General features: G+C 45.6%; 2 protein-coding genes across 8 annotated transcripts in view; one reads left to right on the top strand and one right to left on the bottom strand.

Moving 5' to 3' along the window:
- LOC128143520 (inhibitor of growth protein 3) overlaps window positions 1-1,183 on the bottom strand; it is a 193,841-nt gene extending 192,658 nt beyond the window's left edge. For 2 of the 6 annotated variants that reach the window (XM_052790832.1, XM_052790833.1), the window contains exons 1-2: window positions 991-1,181; window positions 726-797 (exon numbers count right to left, since the gene is read on the bottom strand). In XM_052790832.1, the coding sequence (XP_052646792.1) occupies window positions 726-797; window positions 991-1,018 (100 nt within the window). In that variant the 5' untranslated portion in view covers window positions 1,019-1,181. Of the gene's footprint in view, window positions 1-725; window positions 798-990 lie in introns of all 6 variants that reach the window. The other 4 variants (XM_052790834.1, XM_052790836.1, XM_052790839.1 and 1 more) reach the window with 3 other exon arrangements.
- Window positions 22-16,699, top strand: LOC128143522 (translation initiation factor IF-2-like). 2 transcript variants are annotated; one of them, XM_052790840.1, is made up of 2 exons: window positions 22-502; window positions 14,837-16,699. In XM_052790840.1, the coding sequence occupies exons 1-2, from the start codon at window positions 74-76 to the stop codon at window positions 14,903-14,905; spliced, it is 498 nt and encodes a 165-aa protein (XP_052646800.1). In that variant the 5' UTR covers window positions 22-73; the 3' UTR covers window positions 14,906-16,699. The 2 variants fall into 2 exon arrangements, 1 of the variants encoding a protein (XP_052646800.1); XR_008235780.1 differs by lacking the exon at window positions 22-502 and adding an exon at window positions 11,401-13,036.
- The last annotated feature ends 337 nt before the right edge of the window (window positions 16,700-17,036 follow it).

Below are 17,036 nucleotides of genomic sequence, written 5' to 3'. Positions count from 1 at the left end.
AACTCACGTTCCAACCCACCATCACTGCTCTTAGGGATCAAAAATCTGAAGAGTTTGGGACGTGCCACCGAAAATGCCTTTGGGAGCAGCACAAGCCCAGGAGCGAAACTCCTGCAACATCCTACTTGCGCCGAGACCGGCCGGCGGCCGGGGCGGGGAGGTCGGGGACGGGGCGGTAGGGGACCCGGGGCGGGCGGCCCGGCGCCGCCGGCTGACACGGCGCCAGGCGAGCGCGCCCCGCCCCTCGCTGCGTGCCGGCGGCTCCCCGCGCGGCGCCGGGCCTCGGCAGCGCCGCCTCCCGCAGCCGCACCACCGCCCGCCGCCCCGCAGGAGACGACGCCAAGCGCCCGGTGCCAACGAGACGCGCCCGGCCCCGCGGCGCGGCGGCGCTGCCGAAGAGCCGGGGCGCAGGGCGGGGAACCGGGGCGCCAACGCCCCGAGCCAGCGCGCGGGGCGGCGGCGGCGGGGAGCGGAGCAGAGCGGAGCGGAGCTGCCCACCCAGGTCGGAGCGCCCCGGCGGCGGCGGCGGCGGCGCCGCTTGGCTCCCTCCTTCCCTCCTCTGCCTTCCCCCTCCCGCCTCCCCGGGCCGCCGGCCGGCGCCCTGCGGCGGGGCGCGGCGGTGGAGCCGGTGCCCGCGGCCGCCCTCCGCTGGCGGGGCGGGGCGGGCGCGGGAGCGCGGGGAGGGGAGGGGGCGGGCAGAGGCGGAGGGGGCGGGACTCACGTACTCTGCACCTGCAGGTCCATCTCGCGCATCTCGGTGAACCTGTCGCGCAGATCCATGGGAAGCTGCTCGATCACTGCGGGCACACGGAGGGGCGGGGGAGCGGGGAGAGAAGGGAGGGAGGGAGGGAGGAAGTCAGTCAGTCAGTCACTCGCTCGCTCGCCGCCGTGGGGGAGGGGGGCGCCGCCTCTTCGCCGCGGCATCCCCCCCCGGCTCCCCTCCACCGGCCGTGCCCGGCCGCCCGGCACCCCCGTCCCGCACACACTCACTCTCCAGATAGTCCTCCAGATACAGCATGGCGGCGGCCGGGCCAGCGCCAAGGGGCTTCTCGCTAACGGGGGCTCGTCCCTTCCAATATGGCGCCGCCGCCAACAACACCAGCGGCTCGACTCAGCGAAAACAACATTGGCGGCTGACGGCGCTCGCTCCGGCCGCGCCGCAATTGGCTACCCGCGCCACTGACGCGCCGCCGCGGCTGGCGCTCTCCCGCGCGGCCTCACGGGAAATGTAGTCTGTGCGCGGGGAGGCGGCGGGAAACTACGAGTGCCGCCATGCACTGCGGCCGCCGCGCCTCCCCGCGGGGCGGCAGGGGCTGAGGCGGTGGCTCGGCTCGGCTCGGCTCTGCCCTGCCCTGCCCCGCCGCTCCTTCCCGGCCCTCGTCGGTTCGGCCGGTGCCGGCTCCTGGAGGCCTGCCCGCCTCGCGGGATTCGTGCGGTTTTTCTGCGGGAGCCCGCTCGCAGCCCCCTGTCCCCCGCGCCCCCGCTTTGCCAGGCAAAGTTCGGACGTGCGGCTCCCGGCCCTTCTGAGGGACCCCGGCGGCCGAGGACAGGTCTGGCAAAGAGAAGGGGAAAAAAATTGCGGATTCTTGATCAGACTTCATGCTTTTGCTTGCTTGTCCGTTACTTTAAATGCTCGCAGCTGGTAATGGTGCATAAAAAGCACAAGAAATGACAGAACTAATGAAATCACTCCAATTCCTCTGTCTTACGAGTGACCCGAGGTGAAACAAGCTGCTCTGTTCGGCGTGCATCATTAACGTTACAGGCAAACCAGAGCATCAGCTTCTGTGGGCTTTAGAACTGCTGCTCAGAGTAGAAAACAATAATTAGCAGATAGGAGTGATTGCCATCCAGTTACAATACTTCTTACTGTAACTTATTTTTAAATGTTTGGGGCTGAGGCTTTCCACACAGTTTCAATCCCCCAAATAGTTTATTCCATCGCTGTTTTATCACTATCTAATATTTATTGCTCTAATCATGGACTGATGCTTTTATCCAGATTTGCTTTTTGACTGGGGGAAGGAATTTTTAGGGCTTGCGTGATGTCAGGTGTAGGTACAGGAGCATAAGAATTGCAGTAGCCGAACAGGCTAGCTTTCTGCCATGCCTTTTATCTCCCTTTTCATGTTCTCATCTGTGCCATATGCATCCAAGCAAGGAAAGAAAGTGCATGCTTAGGCCAAGTCTGAGTAAAAACCTGCATGGGATGTTTTTGAGTGTCAGGACCAATGGAAAATGGCATTCTTTTCTCATGTTTTAAGTTCATATATTGTGAGTAGTTAGCTAAGGTTGACTGAATTTTGGGAAGTGAAGCATAAATTTTGTGTGTAGCCTTTATGAAGACTGATGCTAGCTATGTCTCAAATAGATCAGGTATAGCGAAGCATTTTTTTTTTTTTTAATTCCCGTGTCATTACACATGGAAAAAAAAGGTATAACAATAACTATCAGCCTTGCGAAAAAAGTGCAGTGCCAAAGCACTGCATACTCGCTCCATCATTAGCCATGTAGTCTGTACTGCCAAAACAAGAAATATCAACTAGTTTCATACATGCCAATGAACAGTTTTCAGATGGTTATTAAGCTCAGTTAGCCTTAGTTGAAAGAATCTGTATATTATTGGTCATACAGATCACTCTTTAATGTACGACTTCTGACACACTGGTGTACAAATGATATTTTTGAAGTTTTCTGAGAAATGGCTTGGACCCATTTTGTTATGCAGAAGACAAGACTGACCCTCCCTGGGAAGATAAATGCCTGCACTTTTATTGAAGTGAAAGGGTTTGATGCAGCCAGAGAACTTAGCCCATGCAAAAGCACGGCAAAGTAATGACATCCTGTATTTGTTAGGAGAAAAGCTAGGTGAATTTAGGGAAATCTGAATCGACGGGGTCACTTTCTTTTATGCTCAGTGGTGGCTTTAATGCTTTTTAAAGAAAAAAATTTCATCGTAGACATGTTTGGGAGCAGATTTCATGCAGCAGAAGTTTAAGAGAACAATATTGTACACAAATACCATACAAAGACTGCACTGTTAGAACCACAGCTGAAACACAGTCATACAATAAGTTCTTACCATTTGCTTCATGACCAAAATCCTAGGACAACCAAGACATTGGGACCTTGTGCCTTCTCCTATGCTCCAGTTTTCACGCCTGAGTTTGCCACATTCCCATCTTTGCAAGCTTGGTAATAGCCAGCAAAATCATCACTGAGAGCTATTGTGCAAGGGTATTGTCATAGAATTATAGAATGGTTTGAGTTGGAGGGGACCTTAAAGCGTCTAGTTCCAACCCCCCTGCCATGGGCAGGGACACCTTCCACTAGACCAGGTTGCTCAAAGCCCCATCCAACCTGGCCTTTGTTGCGGACACATATTTAGCTAACGGTCGCAAAAGTATTCCAGATGCCTTTAGAAGGCCTTGAACAGAATAAACAAGAAGACAAAAAAAGAAAGATGCCAATTAGAAGAACACAGGTGCACATTCCAAGATAAAGGGAACTTGGCACGAAGAACCTCAATTCGGCAGTTTATCATCTTAACCAATTAGGCTGAGACAAGTTTCGCATGTTTTAGTTAGTATAACCAATTGTGTCCTATGTTTAGGCGCGTGTACAGAGTTAGTATAACCAATTGTGTCCTATGTTTATGCACGTGGACAGAGATAGTATAACCAATTATATTTTAGCTTTTGGCGCGTGGACAGCTGATGTTTAGCTTGACAAGGTATATAAGCACGCTATTTGGGCAATAAAGGGAGAACAACTTTAACCGTATCGGTGTCCGGTTGTTACTCGGCTCACGTCTCCAGATGGTTCCCTGCTACAAGTGGCACCCGAACAGGGACCGACAGCTTGCTGAAACCTCCAAAGCATTGCAGAACAGTGATACCGGGAGGCTGGATCCGACAGCTTGCTGAAACCTCCAAAGCATCGCAGAACAGTGATACCGGGAGGCTGGGGACGTGAGAAGCAGAGGTGGGCACGAGCCGAAAGTAAAGCGTCGGAGCCTGGAGTTCGCGCAGCTGAGCAACCCTCTGCAAAGGTAAGAACCGTCATGGAAGATGAGGCGGCGGTTCGGCTCCTCGCAAGTATCCTCTTTATGAGAGGGCTCGAGGCAGATATTAAAGGGATTCAAGCCCTTGTTAAGTGGGCCCGGGAGAAGGGACGGTGCCAGTCAGCTCCGCTTTTCTTCAGCCCGCAAGAATGGCGAGAGGTCGGGGGAGGAGATGGGGTCTATGCTTTGCAAAGAAGAAGAAGCAGTAGTTAAGCTCCTCCAACATATACTCTCAAAGAGAGGCATAAAATATGATGAAGCTTGTTTAAAGCGGCTTTTACAATGGAGCAAGGACAGAAACCTTTTAATTAGTGTGGGTACAGCTTTTGAGCTTAGTACCTGGGAAGCTATTGGAACCTCCCTATGGGATGAAATTAGTGACGGGTCTAAAGAAGTTAAAGGTCTTGCAACTTTATGAAAAGTAATTAAGACAACTCTGCAAGAAATGAAAGCAGATCGTAAAGCGGCTGCGTCTGCTTTTGCTGCTCTCTCTCCCACCACAAGCGAAGGGGAAACGCAGGGAGAAAAACATAATGCAGCGAGAGAGACTTTTGGCTTCCCTGGAGCTTGTCCGCCTGCTTCTGTGCCCTTGAATTCCGCTCCACTCCCTGGGACTGCCGATATTAATCAGCTATCTGACAGTTCCCAAGCCTCCCTAACCCTACGCTTAAAGGAAACCCTACAGAATCAGGAAGCGAGTAAAAATCCGCCTACGAGAAAACAGCCCCCAGATATTGCCATTCAACATGAACAAATTATACCTAGCATATACCCTCCGTTGCCTCCGTCTACGCCTGGGCCACCTCAAGAGCATGAAGAGGGGCTGGAGCTCACTTTGCAGCAGTTGCAGTCAGTAATAGAAAAGCTGGCACAGCTGGAGGCTGCTGTGAAGCGAGAAAAACTGCCAGCTGTATCCTTTGATGCACCCTTTCCCCCCCACCCCGCCCTCTTCCTCCTCCCCGTCCTTCAAACCCTTTTTTACCTCTGTCCCCTCCTTGTCCTACACCTATACCTCTGCCTTCTCCACCTCCCAGGGAACCGATCCCCACCTTTCCAGAAACAACGGACCCCCGGAATAAATGGCAGGGAATTATTTGTGATGCCTTAATTGAGGGAGAAATCACAGCAGCTCCCACAGCGTTTCCGGTTATTGCAGGGGCTGGGGGTGGACCTAATAAATGGGTTCCATTTGATTGGAAAATCATAAAAGAAACAAAGGTTGCAATTGTTCAGTATGGTTTAAAATCTCCTTTTACGCAGGCAGTTTTGTCCCATATATTTTCTGGGTCAACCTTAACTCCACATGACTCGTGAATGCTTGCTAAAACCTTGTTGTCGCCGTCACAAGAGTTTTATTTTTTCCATAGGTGGCAGGAACTCTGTGATGATGCAGATGCAGGAAATAGGGGACGTCAACAAAATGATCCCTTATTTCAATGTGCTGCTCAAATGCTGATGGGTTCTGGACCATTTTCAAACGCCGCTTGGCAAGCTCAATTTGATACTCAAGTTTTAATGCAATCACAGGAATTGGCATTTAAAGCTCTCCAAAGCATACCCGAGCAAGGAAAGGTTTCTCCTTTCTATGTTAATATTCGGCAGGGAGAATCTGAACCATTTGCTCAGTTTATAGACAGACTGCATACCGCATTGGAATCTCACGCAGATCTTGATAGTAACATGAAGGTTAAGTTGCTTGATCAGTTGGCGTTTGAAAATGCAAATGCGAAAACAGAGCAAGTATTGTGCACGTTACCTCGAGGTGTTACTGTTAGTGAGATGTTAGAAGCTTGCGACCGTTTGGGTGAACAAGGGAAAGCTGCTCTTTTTGCTTCTGCATTTGCCACAGCAGTGCGACCTCTGCTACAAACAAAATGCGGGGAAAGGTCAGGAGGCACAATGTAAAGTTTATGGTAAGGTCTCTGGTGAAACACAATGCGATCGATGTGGGAAAAGAGGCCACATGACTAAAGAATGTAAATCAAAGTACCATGTCAGCGGCAGGGTTTTGGGAAACTCCCAACTGAGCGCGAGATCCCCACGCGCTACGACACAAATACAGGGTGTCTGGACAGCATCCCCTCCGCCACAGCAGGAAGTGCCGGAGTGGATGTGGCAACAGCAGTAGAAGTAACTTTGTTGGACACAAAGGTGCATTGCATTCCATCAAACATGAAAGGACCTCTTGGTCATGGATTATGTGTGATATTGTTGGGGCAATCGTCAACATCTCGACAGGGGATTTTTGTCTTACCAGGAGTAATTGATGCTGATTACACTGGTGTGATCATGATCATGGTCCAAACAATAACGCCACCCATGAATATTGCGAAAGGTGCACGCATAGCGCAGTTAGTTCCGTTTGAATCCCAAGTACCAAAATCTGGCAAACTTTTGCGAGGAGATGCAGGATTTGGATCCTCTGGTTCACCTGCAGTGCTATTGGCCTTAAATATTCAAAAGTCTAAACCAGAGGAGACAGTGAGAATTATGGGACCAAAAAACGAAACTATTGTTTTAAAAATGATCATTGATACGCGAGCAGATGTTACCGTAATTCCCAGAAGTAAATGGCCTAATGAATGGCAGCTAATACACACCACTGAAGAGATTTATGGAATTGGTGGGATGCGATCCACTAGTGTGAGCAAAGAGCATTTAAATTTCTGTTTTTCTGACGGCTCTGAGGTGAAAACACGACCATACGTTTTGAACGTTCCCATCGCATTGATTGGGCGAGACATCTTGAGTCAACTGGGTGAGAGGCTGACAACTCAGGGTTTTTAATCACGGCCATTGAAGGACTGCCAATCCTAAAACTGAGATGGAAAACTGAAACACCAGTATGGGTTGATCAATGGCCGCTCAATGCAGAAAAGCTGTCCAAGATTCAAGAGTTAGTACAAGAGCAGCTAGAGGCAGGACATATAGTTCCCTCTACTAGCCCATGGAATAGCCCAATTTTTACCATCCCAAAGAAAAATGGGAAATGGTGTTTGTTGCACGATCTGCATGCGATCAATGCAGTAGTGCATGATATGGGAGCCTTACAACCTGGATTGCCCTCCCCGGTAATGATTCCAGTACATTGGAACATTTTGATTATTGATCTGAAAGATTGTTTGTTTTTTTTTTTTTTACTATACCGTTACATCCTGAAGATCAAGAGTGGTTTGCTTTTACAGTACCATCAATAAATAAGGCAGAGCCTGCACGACGGTATCAATGGGCAGTTTTACCACAGGGAATGAAAAACTCTCCTACCATGTGTCAACATTTTGTTGCTTGGGCTTTGAAACCAATGAGAGAAAGATTTGCTCAATTTCTGATCTATCACTATATGAATGATATATTGAATGCAGGGAAAAAATCACGGAAAGCAGCTTGTGTGTGGCAGGAGGATGGGAAATGGCAGATGCACGTGCTGCAAGGAGACGGGCAAGATAGCCTGCAGACCTTAGAGCTCAAGGCGGTCTGTTGGACCATCTTAAAATGGATTGATGAACCTTTGAATGTGGTGTCTGATTCGCTGTATGTCATTGGAGTAGTGCGCCGCATAGAGGACGCCCTACTGAAGCGTACTGCCAACCCTCGGCTAGGAAGTTTGTTTCAAGAATTGCTGCGCGCCATTAACACAAGGCAACATCAGTATTGTGTCATCCACATTAGAAGTCATATGTGGGACGTTGGCCTAGGGGAAGGAAACGCCAGAGCAGATGCTGCAGTCAGTTGGATCACACACGTGCCTCCCTTGAATCAGTTTGAACAGGCACGGAATAGTCATGCAAACTTTCATCAGAATGCCCGTGCGTTGCGAAAACAATTTAGACTTACACATGCGGAGGCCCAAGGAATTGTTCAGGCATGCCCCCAGTGCAGCCATCATGGCCCAGGCCTCGGTTTGGGAGTCAATCCAAAAGGCTTGTGAGCCCTTGAACTGTGGCAGATGGACGTTACCCATGTAACAGAATTTGGGCGTCTGAAATATGTGCATGTTACAGTTGATACATTTTCAAAATTCATTTGGGCCACTGCTTTACCTGGAGAGCGAGCTTTTCATGTAAAGAAGCATCTCACAGCTTGTTTTGCTGTTATGGGGGTCCCAGAACATATTAAGACAGACAATGGCCCAGCTTACACAAGTCAGAGCATTTCTCGATTTTTGGCTACTTGGGGGGTAAAGCACAGCACTGGACTCCCGCATTCTCCAACTGGTCAAGCTATTATTGAAAGAACACACAGAGTACTAAAGGACTATCTTGCCAAGCAAAAGGCTACAGAGGAATTAGACCCTGTACAGCAACTACACAAGGCTCTTTTTACTTTGAATTATCTGTGCTTAACGGAAGGCAGGGAGGAGCTGCCTGTGGTCATACATCATACAACAGGTGAAGGACCATTGTGGGTACCAGCGCGATTTACCCGAGCTGCACGACAACCGAGAGAAGCCAACAAGAACGAAGAAGACATCTGTGCCTCCGCAAATCAGCGGCCCTGCTGGCCTTTTAGACAGTGTGTGTGAAGTTTGAGAGAAAGATACCTTGTAATATTAAGATGAGCACTAATCAAAAGATTGACAATCGTTTGAGCCCAAAAGGGTACCATTTGTGTATAACAAGTCTGTTCCTACAGTGGGTGACGAGCGTCATAGCCATACATTGCATTAACCCTCAGGTAAACATGTGGGTCACATGGGCAAATGAGACGGGACAGCACTCTTTTTGTTTGGCAATGGCATCAGCTGCAGATCCATTTCGCACTTGTTTAACTGGAATACCCCAATTTAATGCAGAGGGTTTTAAGAGTCATAGCACTGGAAACTGTAGCAAAAGTAAGTCAGTAGCACGGTGTGCTGCGCAATTAATTAATATGGCAAATGTCTCGTTGCCCTGGGACCCGCAAGAACTAGATCTGCTGGGTTCAATGCCCATTGACAACTCTACCAAAAACGTAACACAAACTTGTTTTGTATTTGGCAGTTCGTTATTTGCTGGCACAAACATGTATAAACCTCAGAGTTGGTCTCAGTGGACCAATGTAACAAGCCGCTCTACAATATATGGCTATATGAATGCAGGAGATTTTTGTGGTACCAGCCGCACCGAAAGTCAAAAACAAGGCCTTGGCGCCTTAGGAGCAGAAACAAAAGGCAGTAAGCAATCTATATGGGTAAACAATACTGCTAAAGCCTTACCCCCTGGAGTGTTTTTAATTTGTGGCGACCGAGCTTGGCAAGGCCTGCCAAAAAATGTAATAGGAGGACCGTGCTATTTAGGCAAGCTCACCTTATTTGCACCTACCATTAGGACTTGGAGGAACCTTACAAGAAACCACCCTCGGAGCAAGCGAGCAATAACGCAGTTGACTCCCGAGTGCAATGATAATGTGGAACTTTTGGGAACACCTGCAAGGGTAGCGTTGTCTCTCCTCCTCCCGGGTGGTGCAGCAGGGAACACTTTGAACAATTTAAATAAGCTTGCTTGTTGGACGCAAAAGCACTTTAACACAACTGCTGACGTAATCACGCAATTATTAGCTGATCAGAGTAGCTTGCGCCATGCTGTTTTACAAAATAGAGCTGCCATTGTTTTTTTGTTATTAGCCCAAGGACATGGCTGTGAAGATTTTGAAGGAATGTGTTGTATGAACTTGACTGATCATTCTGAATCCATTCACAAGGCACTGTCGCTGATGAAGCAACGCATGTCTCATATTACAGTGTCAACATCTCCATTTGACGAGTGGCTAGCCAGCTTGGGCCTTGGTGGATGGCTGGGAAACTTATTTAAGGAAGGAGTTCGTTTGATTGTTTATGGATTGATATTTGTTTTAGCAGCATGTGTATGTGTGTCATGCATAAAAAAGGGTTTAGAAAAGATAGTAAGTCAGGCCTGGCTTGTCCAAAAAACAAAAAGGGGGACTTGTGGGAGATTTCATGGAAAATGGGGGACATTTCTTTGAGCCTGATTATTTAGAGTTAGCATAAGTAGGCCGCAGTTAGCATGAGTGGGCCAGAGTACGTGACAGCTGCAGTGTGAATGGACTTTGAACCACCAGAAAAACAATGGACGTGAGGAACTTGGACAGTGGAGCAATTAATAAACAAGATAACAGAACTGCAGAGGCAAGAAGGAGCTGCAAGAGCTTTAACGCAATTAAGAAAGCTGTCATTTCGGCTTAGAGCATTTAGCTGCGGGATGGGGATTTAGGAGTTGGTTTGTATCTTTGTTAAAAATCGGGGTTTCTTTTATTCTTGTGTATTTTATTAGGTATAATGTTGCTTTTACTGTGTTTAATTAATTGTGTTCATAGATCTTGTAGGTTACCTTGATCAACGTGAAGGGTCAAGATTCTTTGTGCATTGCAACTGCATCACAAAGCCCATGAACCAATAGACAGGGTGGCTATGACTCGTGCAGTGCGCCTGGCCAGCAAGCGCATGTGTCATAGGCTCCCCACGTTGCAACCGAGGCGGATTTTGGCACCCGCTGGCCACGTGTGCTGAAATCCGTTCCTCTGCAGATGTATAAATACCGGGATTTTCCGAAGAGCATCGGGCTGGTGTATGGCAAGGCCATCGTTGCCTACATGGGGACGCCCACATAAAGCTGGCACCTACCGATTGCTGGGCTGAGTTTGCGGTGCAAGACGGCACAAGAATGTATGGATGGTCCATCCTCCTCACAGTCCTCGGTTGGATGTAGTCACGGATACTGCCGCAAGCCAAAGAAAACATCTGGATGACCCTGGCTGACGTGACCAGACAAGTTTGCTTATGCCTCCGTACAGCAGCACCAAGCAATCCCTTTTTCACAGGTTTAATAGGGGGTTCCACTGGCATCAACGAAGTTTAAGAACTTATTGATGGAAACAATTGATGAAAAAACAAAAAAGGGGGAATTGTTGCGGACACATATTTAGCTAACAGTCGCAAAAGTATTCCAGACGCCTTTAGAAGGCCTTGAACAGAATAAACAAGAAGACAAAAAAAGAAAGATGCCAATTAGAAGAACACAGGTGCACATTCCAAGATAAAGGGAACTTGGCACGAAGAACCTCAATTCGGCAGTTTATCTTAACCAATTAGGCTGAGACAAGTTTCGCATGTTTTAGTTAGTATAACCAATTGTGTCCTATGTTTATGCGCGTGGACAGAGATAGTATAACCAATTATATTTTAGCTTTTGGCGCGTGGACAGCTGATGTTTAGCTTGACAAGGTATATAAGCACGCTATTTGGGCAATAAAGGGAGAACAACTTTAACCGTATCGGTGTCCGGTTGTTACTCGGCTCACGTCTCCAGATGGTTCCCTGCTACAGGCCTTGAACACTTCCAGGGATGGGGGGGCATCCACAACCTCTCTGGGCAACCTGTTCCAGTGCCTCACCAGCCTCACGGTGAAGAATTTCCTGTGTGCTTTGGTGCCCAGATCAAGCAAACCAAGAAACACAGCTCTTGGGGCTGCATCTCAATCATTTCCTTTAGTAATAGCATGTGCACTGTCTGTGTTAGTGGAAAGGGAAAATGAAACTCAGGCATGCCAACAGAATGACAAAGAAAAATAGTAGTGGGGCTGGCTGCTGTCTTCAAGGTCTGAGTGCCCCCCTTTATGTTTCATGGTTTATTGGAACATGTGAGAGGCTTTTATAAAAATAGGAACCTGCTTCAAAAATTGTTCATTGTAGTGCTTTACAGCAGGGGATGCGTGGGGATTATGTAGTAGAATACAAATGAAAATACAATTCAACTTTGTTCAGTATCTATTGAAAAGCAAACAGGAACTTATTTATCTACCTGTAGTCTTCTTCAGTACTTTTTTTTTTTTAGGCAGGTGGAGAAACCGTCACATTTTTCATTTCTGTCAATGTTAATTCATATTGTATAGTCAAATGAGTAGCCACACCAGCTTCAGTGGGATTGTGTGTATAAGCGCTGCTTATCATGACATACTGATGGAACTGACTTTAAACTGATGTTTAAGAAGTAATTATCCAACCAGGCCATAAGAAAGAAACTATTTTTACAATGGAAAACTTCCTGTTGTGTATAAACATAAAGAATTAACTCTATTGATTAACCCAACTTTTAGAACAGCCTAATTAGAAAAGCTCCTGATAAGGAAACATGGATTAATGACTGTGTTTATTGGGATGCAAATACAGTGAAAAAGAAATAAATACAAACTGTGAATTCAAGGTAAAAAGAAATTCAGTTTGTTAATTACAATCAACATCGTACAGCAACAGAACTGCTTAGCACAGAGAAAGGAAGGGAGGCCACAGGAGCTGCTGTTTTCTCCTGTTGATATAACGTTATTAATGTTGATGGCATTTCTCCAGCAAATATTTCACATAAATCATGTATCATCACTTGTGACAGCATGATGGCATAAAAGAATATTATTGTTGTCTGTGATCTACCTAAAGCTAACTGCTTGCATAGGTTTCATTAGTTTTCAACTGACAGGAAAAAAACTGATTAAAAACGTGGATTTATGTTCTGATGTACACTTCTCAGATGGGGTTAAGACTTTTAAATCTTCTCCCTCTCTTCTGTCCTCACCCATTCCAGATCTCTGTAATGTCCTTTTTCTATTATTCTAATTTCTTTTATCTCTTCCCACATGTAGGGTTGTTTGACACATCTCTAACTCCATCCTTTCTATCTTTGTATTCCACCTGCTATGGATCCGTTGGTCTTCCCCTTTCCTTGTTGCTTCCAGGTCTACTCTGTCTTCAAAGCTATATGATTTCAGGGGCTTTCTGTACCTGTTTAGGACTCTCACTATTGCATAGTTTCTTCAGTACTCTGATTTTTAACTCTTGTCTAATCCAGTGTTTCCAGACCTGTAGTCCTTATGTTTTGTTTCCTTGTTTTCAAGGACAGGTTTCTAATGCTTTGATTTGAAAAAATCAGGAATGACCTACCTAGCCCATCCCTAGGTTGATGCTCCAGGTGTCAGCTACTGCTGGTAGGTTCCTGTGCTTCGATTTCTCATAAGGGAGCCTCACTGCCCATTGCACACAAAGACTGCTGACGTATGGAGTGCAGAAAGCAAAACCTGTCTGTTACTGAGGGCTAGCCTGCCCTCACAGAAGAACTTTTAAGACACAGTGGCAGCTAAGCAGCACCAGGCAGTGGTGCAACAGAGCCTACGTACAACTACACACCTGGGTGGCTCTCAAACTACTAGAAATGAGCATTTTGCTTTTCTTTGGCACCTGTCACTGCTGCACTACAGCAGTCCTGTCTGGTGGGCCAGAATCCATTCATCATGGTACGCTGCTGCGAGCATGTGTTGTCGATTGCAGCATTCCTAGCAGTTTTGTCTGCCAGTGGCAGCGTCAGGCCTGCTGGTCTCCTCACATGCTTTCAACTATTTTATTATAATTCCTCCTCACTTCCTGTTTGTTGCCTGCTATTTTTCTGCTGTTGCTGCTGTTTTTCCATTCTTTCCAGTCCTCCTAGTCTCACAGTCCAGCTGTCCCTCCCAGCTGCCATGGACCCTACCATCTCCCATATTCCACCCCTTCTGCTGCTGCAGGGGCATCACCCACAGCCTCATTCTCCCTCTGCAGGAAATAACTATCATTCCTGCTGTACTACACACCATGGCTATTGGAGGACATTAGTTAAATAACTAAATTGTCTTGAGACTGAGCACCATGTAAGGGTTACAGCATGATCGTATTTGTTCTGGGCAATCAACTTTATGTAATGGGAAACTCCATCCAAAGCCGGATCCTAGGAAAATGCTGGGTGAGACTATCAAATACATAATGTTACCCTTGTCTAGTGCAGCACTATGCAGAAACTTCACACTTCCATGAAATGATCCTCCAAAGGGCAAGTTTGGCCCAGAAGTACTGCGGCTGGATGGTAATCTATCTGAGAAATCACTTTCCTTTTCTACTTATTACAAAGTCTTTCAAATTCTCGGATTCACGTTCTTATTTCTGGAAACAAATCCATGACCCCAGATAATTAATTTGCTTTAACAGTCAACAGGAAAATGGAACTGCCATTTATTTTTCAGCTTGACTTTGTGTACAGACTCGGGCAATTACATCTTCATCTTTTAGTTAATTTTATCTGCTACAGACTCGGTTAAATTTACTTGCAGATTTCAGTTATTTCCTGAAAGTCTGCAGGATATGAGCAATTGCTGTTTATATATTAATCACTGAAATGTTTTATCGTGACTTCCTAAGGAAATAAAGCTTATATGAGCAAACCATATGTGTGCACACTTCTTTATCTGTCCTTTCACTCTGCCCTGTCTCTGTTGCATTAATTGACTAATTTCAACCTGTCTGAAAGAAAAGTTGTTATTTTAGAGATGAATTGTGTACTCCTTAAGTGCTGTGTTGTCCCTAATAGTTTTGGGTTTTCTTCTTCCTTTCACTGAGGAAAAGGTTGCAGTATGAACCTGCCACCTATTAGACTCAAGAAAATCCACACATGAGAGCAATAAGTTCCCCAACCATGGAAAAAGCTTCACTTGATGAACATAACTTATTAGGCACTGTTGTAAGCCACAAATGCACAAGGAACCAACTTAGGCGGTTCTGCTGCTCACAGACTGTCTGATTTTGTTCACTTGATTTTCTTAAAATCCTGAATGCTGGGTCTCATGGCATGCATGGGAATAAAGTTTGCAAATAATTATTTTAATGATTATTTAAACACTCCTACTAAAAGTTTAAGTTTCAAATGCCTTTAGCTGATTATCTGTAATAAAAGATATTTCTTGCTTTTTTATAATTGCCAGATTTACAATCATGCTATTTTCCACGAGGTCAGCACATTCTTGTGGCTGGAAGAGGTCCATATCTGCTAGCTTTCCAGCAAGAAATGCTGTAAATGGCTGCTACAACATCAGTGGCACAGAAGAATGTGGGATATGACACCATCTATCCCCTGTGCTGCTTAGAAGATGTGTCCTCTGAGAGTTGAGGTCTGCAGATGGAGCAGGTAAAAAAAAAGAAAAAAAAGCTGTAAGTTAGGAGATGACAATGCAGTTGTATTACCCTCCACCCAAATTCATGCCCTTGTAGCCTCCTTTGTCCCTGGAGCAAATTCAAAGAAGCTGAAAGCAGCAGCAGGGGAAGGAAATACTCTGAGAAATTTGCCAAAATAGTGACATTATGATTGACTGAAGGAGCACAGCTGCCACAGGAGAGGATGCAGACTTCGAGGGTGGGCATGAATCTTCACTGCTACAGGGCATACACTGTCAGATATGTGAGGATAACCCAGAAATCACCTTCTCCTTCACGATCATTAAGCAAAAGCTGTGCAGAGATTACGGCACCCGAGAATCCAGAGTTTAGACTCAGAGGAGCTGCAGGAGAGGACAAATCCTTGCGATAGAATGCAAATACTGTCACTTCTTATGAAGGGAGAGAAGATCTACTGGAATTTAGTACAAGACACAGGTCTGCCTCTTTGCTGTGATAATATTAGGCAAAACTTGGGGAGAAAAGGGAAGAACAACTGACTTTCTTGAGATTTTACTACTGGATGTATTGGAGATGGTGATCACATTGTAGCTGTCATGATCCAAAGATATAATCAAGTGATCTTTCTGGGGAAGCTAATTTACATGACAATTATTTTATTAGAGATGTATACAATTGATGAAAATACAGGCAATTTGGAGAGCACATAAGCTCTTCTCCAACTGTCCTATTGACATTTTCTTGTGTGATGTTTTTAACTTTTACAAATATTTCAAAAGATCTAAACATACCTGTTTTATATATCCTGGTCAAATTTGCAACCCAATTAAAAATATACCTGCTTAGCTTACAAATAAACTAATGTTATTCCCTACTGACTTGCATCAGCTTACTTTAAGGTTATTATTGTTTATAATTTGTGTTCTGAAATGCAAATTCATGGTCCCACATGTGGTGCACCCTGTCATGTTAGTTACTACAGAAATAAAGAATAAAATGTGGCCACAGGCTAAGTTAATACCTGATATGTTTTTCATCTCGTGCATTGGTGGAGTAACCTTACTGTATTTTTAGATGACTTCTAAAGGTTTTCAATCAGCACATACCATAATGATGTAACAAATTACCTAATGTTTGCATAAATGCAAAAATCCTTAATGTAAGCATGCCCAAGGTTATTTGAAATTCCATTCCTAAAACAGAACAGGCAGTAAGTGCCACTGCAGTCCATTTTAGAAGGACTGATCTTGTTTCAAGTTTTCAGACATGTCCACAATTCTCCTGTATTTCAAGGCCAATAGTTTCCAAAAAAGAAATCTAAATTTTAAATGTGCAATATTCTTTTATTTTAGTGCACGTGGAGAGTTTGCCTTCTAGACATCCACCTTACATCAGTATTGTACTTCCACAAAATACGAAGAGAGTTTCATAGTCGCTTTGGACTTAACTGGCATAATATTAGTTGGCATTAATTGCAATGAACAGCATATTTCCAGTGTAGCAAGTGCTAGGAATGCCACTTCAAAAGCAGCTTTTCTACCATGAGGAGGAGACCTCACCCACAAAAGAGTTAATTTTAGTGAAGAGGTTCTAATTGAGAGATTTTCCAGCTCTCATTTTCACGCATGTTGGTTGCAGAGCTGTCTGGTCTTTTATATTTGCATATGTTTTGACCATTAAATTTGTTGGTGTCACAGAAGTTATAAGAATTAAAGGCTTTAGAGAAAAGAGAGCTACTTCATGGGAGGCCACAAGTTCAATTTACAGCATGTCAGCAACTCTAAGGGGAGTTGTACAGGGGCAGGGGAACATTTTTGTTAAGAAAAAAAACTCCTTATTGTTTATTACCCGTCAATAATTTATAAGGAAAGTGATAAAATTACTGCATTTTTTACCCCAATTCGATTTGAAAACAAAAAGTAAATATTTTTTCCTCGTTAATGAGAAATCCTGTATTCCACTTAGTTACATTCTCAGATCTTCTCTGCTCTTCTCTGTGTCTCTGCCCTT

The sequence above is a fragment of the Harpia harpyja genome, chromosome 6 (assembly GCF_026419915.1).
Source record: "Harpia harpyja isolate bHarHar1 chromosome 6, bHarHar1 primary haplotype, whole genome shotgun sequence".
Lineage (NCBI taxonomy): Eukaryota > Metazoa > Chordata > Aves > Accipitriformes > Accipitridae > Harpia > Harpia harpyja.
The sequence above is the reverse complement of the archived record's forward strand: the minus strand, read 5'-3'. Positions and strand labels throughout refer to the sequence as shown.

Excerpts from the sequence above, each read along its gene's own strand:
- LOC128143522 (XM_052790840.1), top strand. The coding sequence starts at position 74 with ATGCCTTTGGGAGCAGCACAAGCCCAGGAGCGAAACTCCTGCAACATC. Across the intron at positions 503-14,836 it reads GAGCGGAGCTGCCCACCCAG|ATTTACAATCATGCTATTTT; the intron begins GTCGGAGCGCCC and ends TATAATTGCCAG.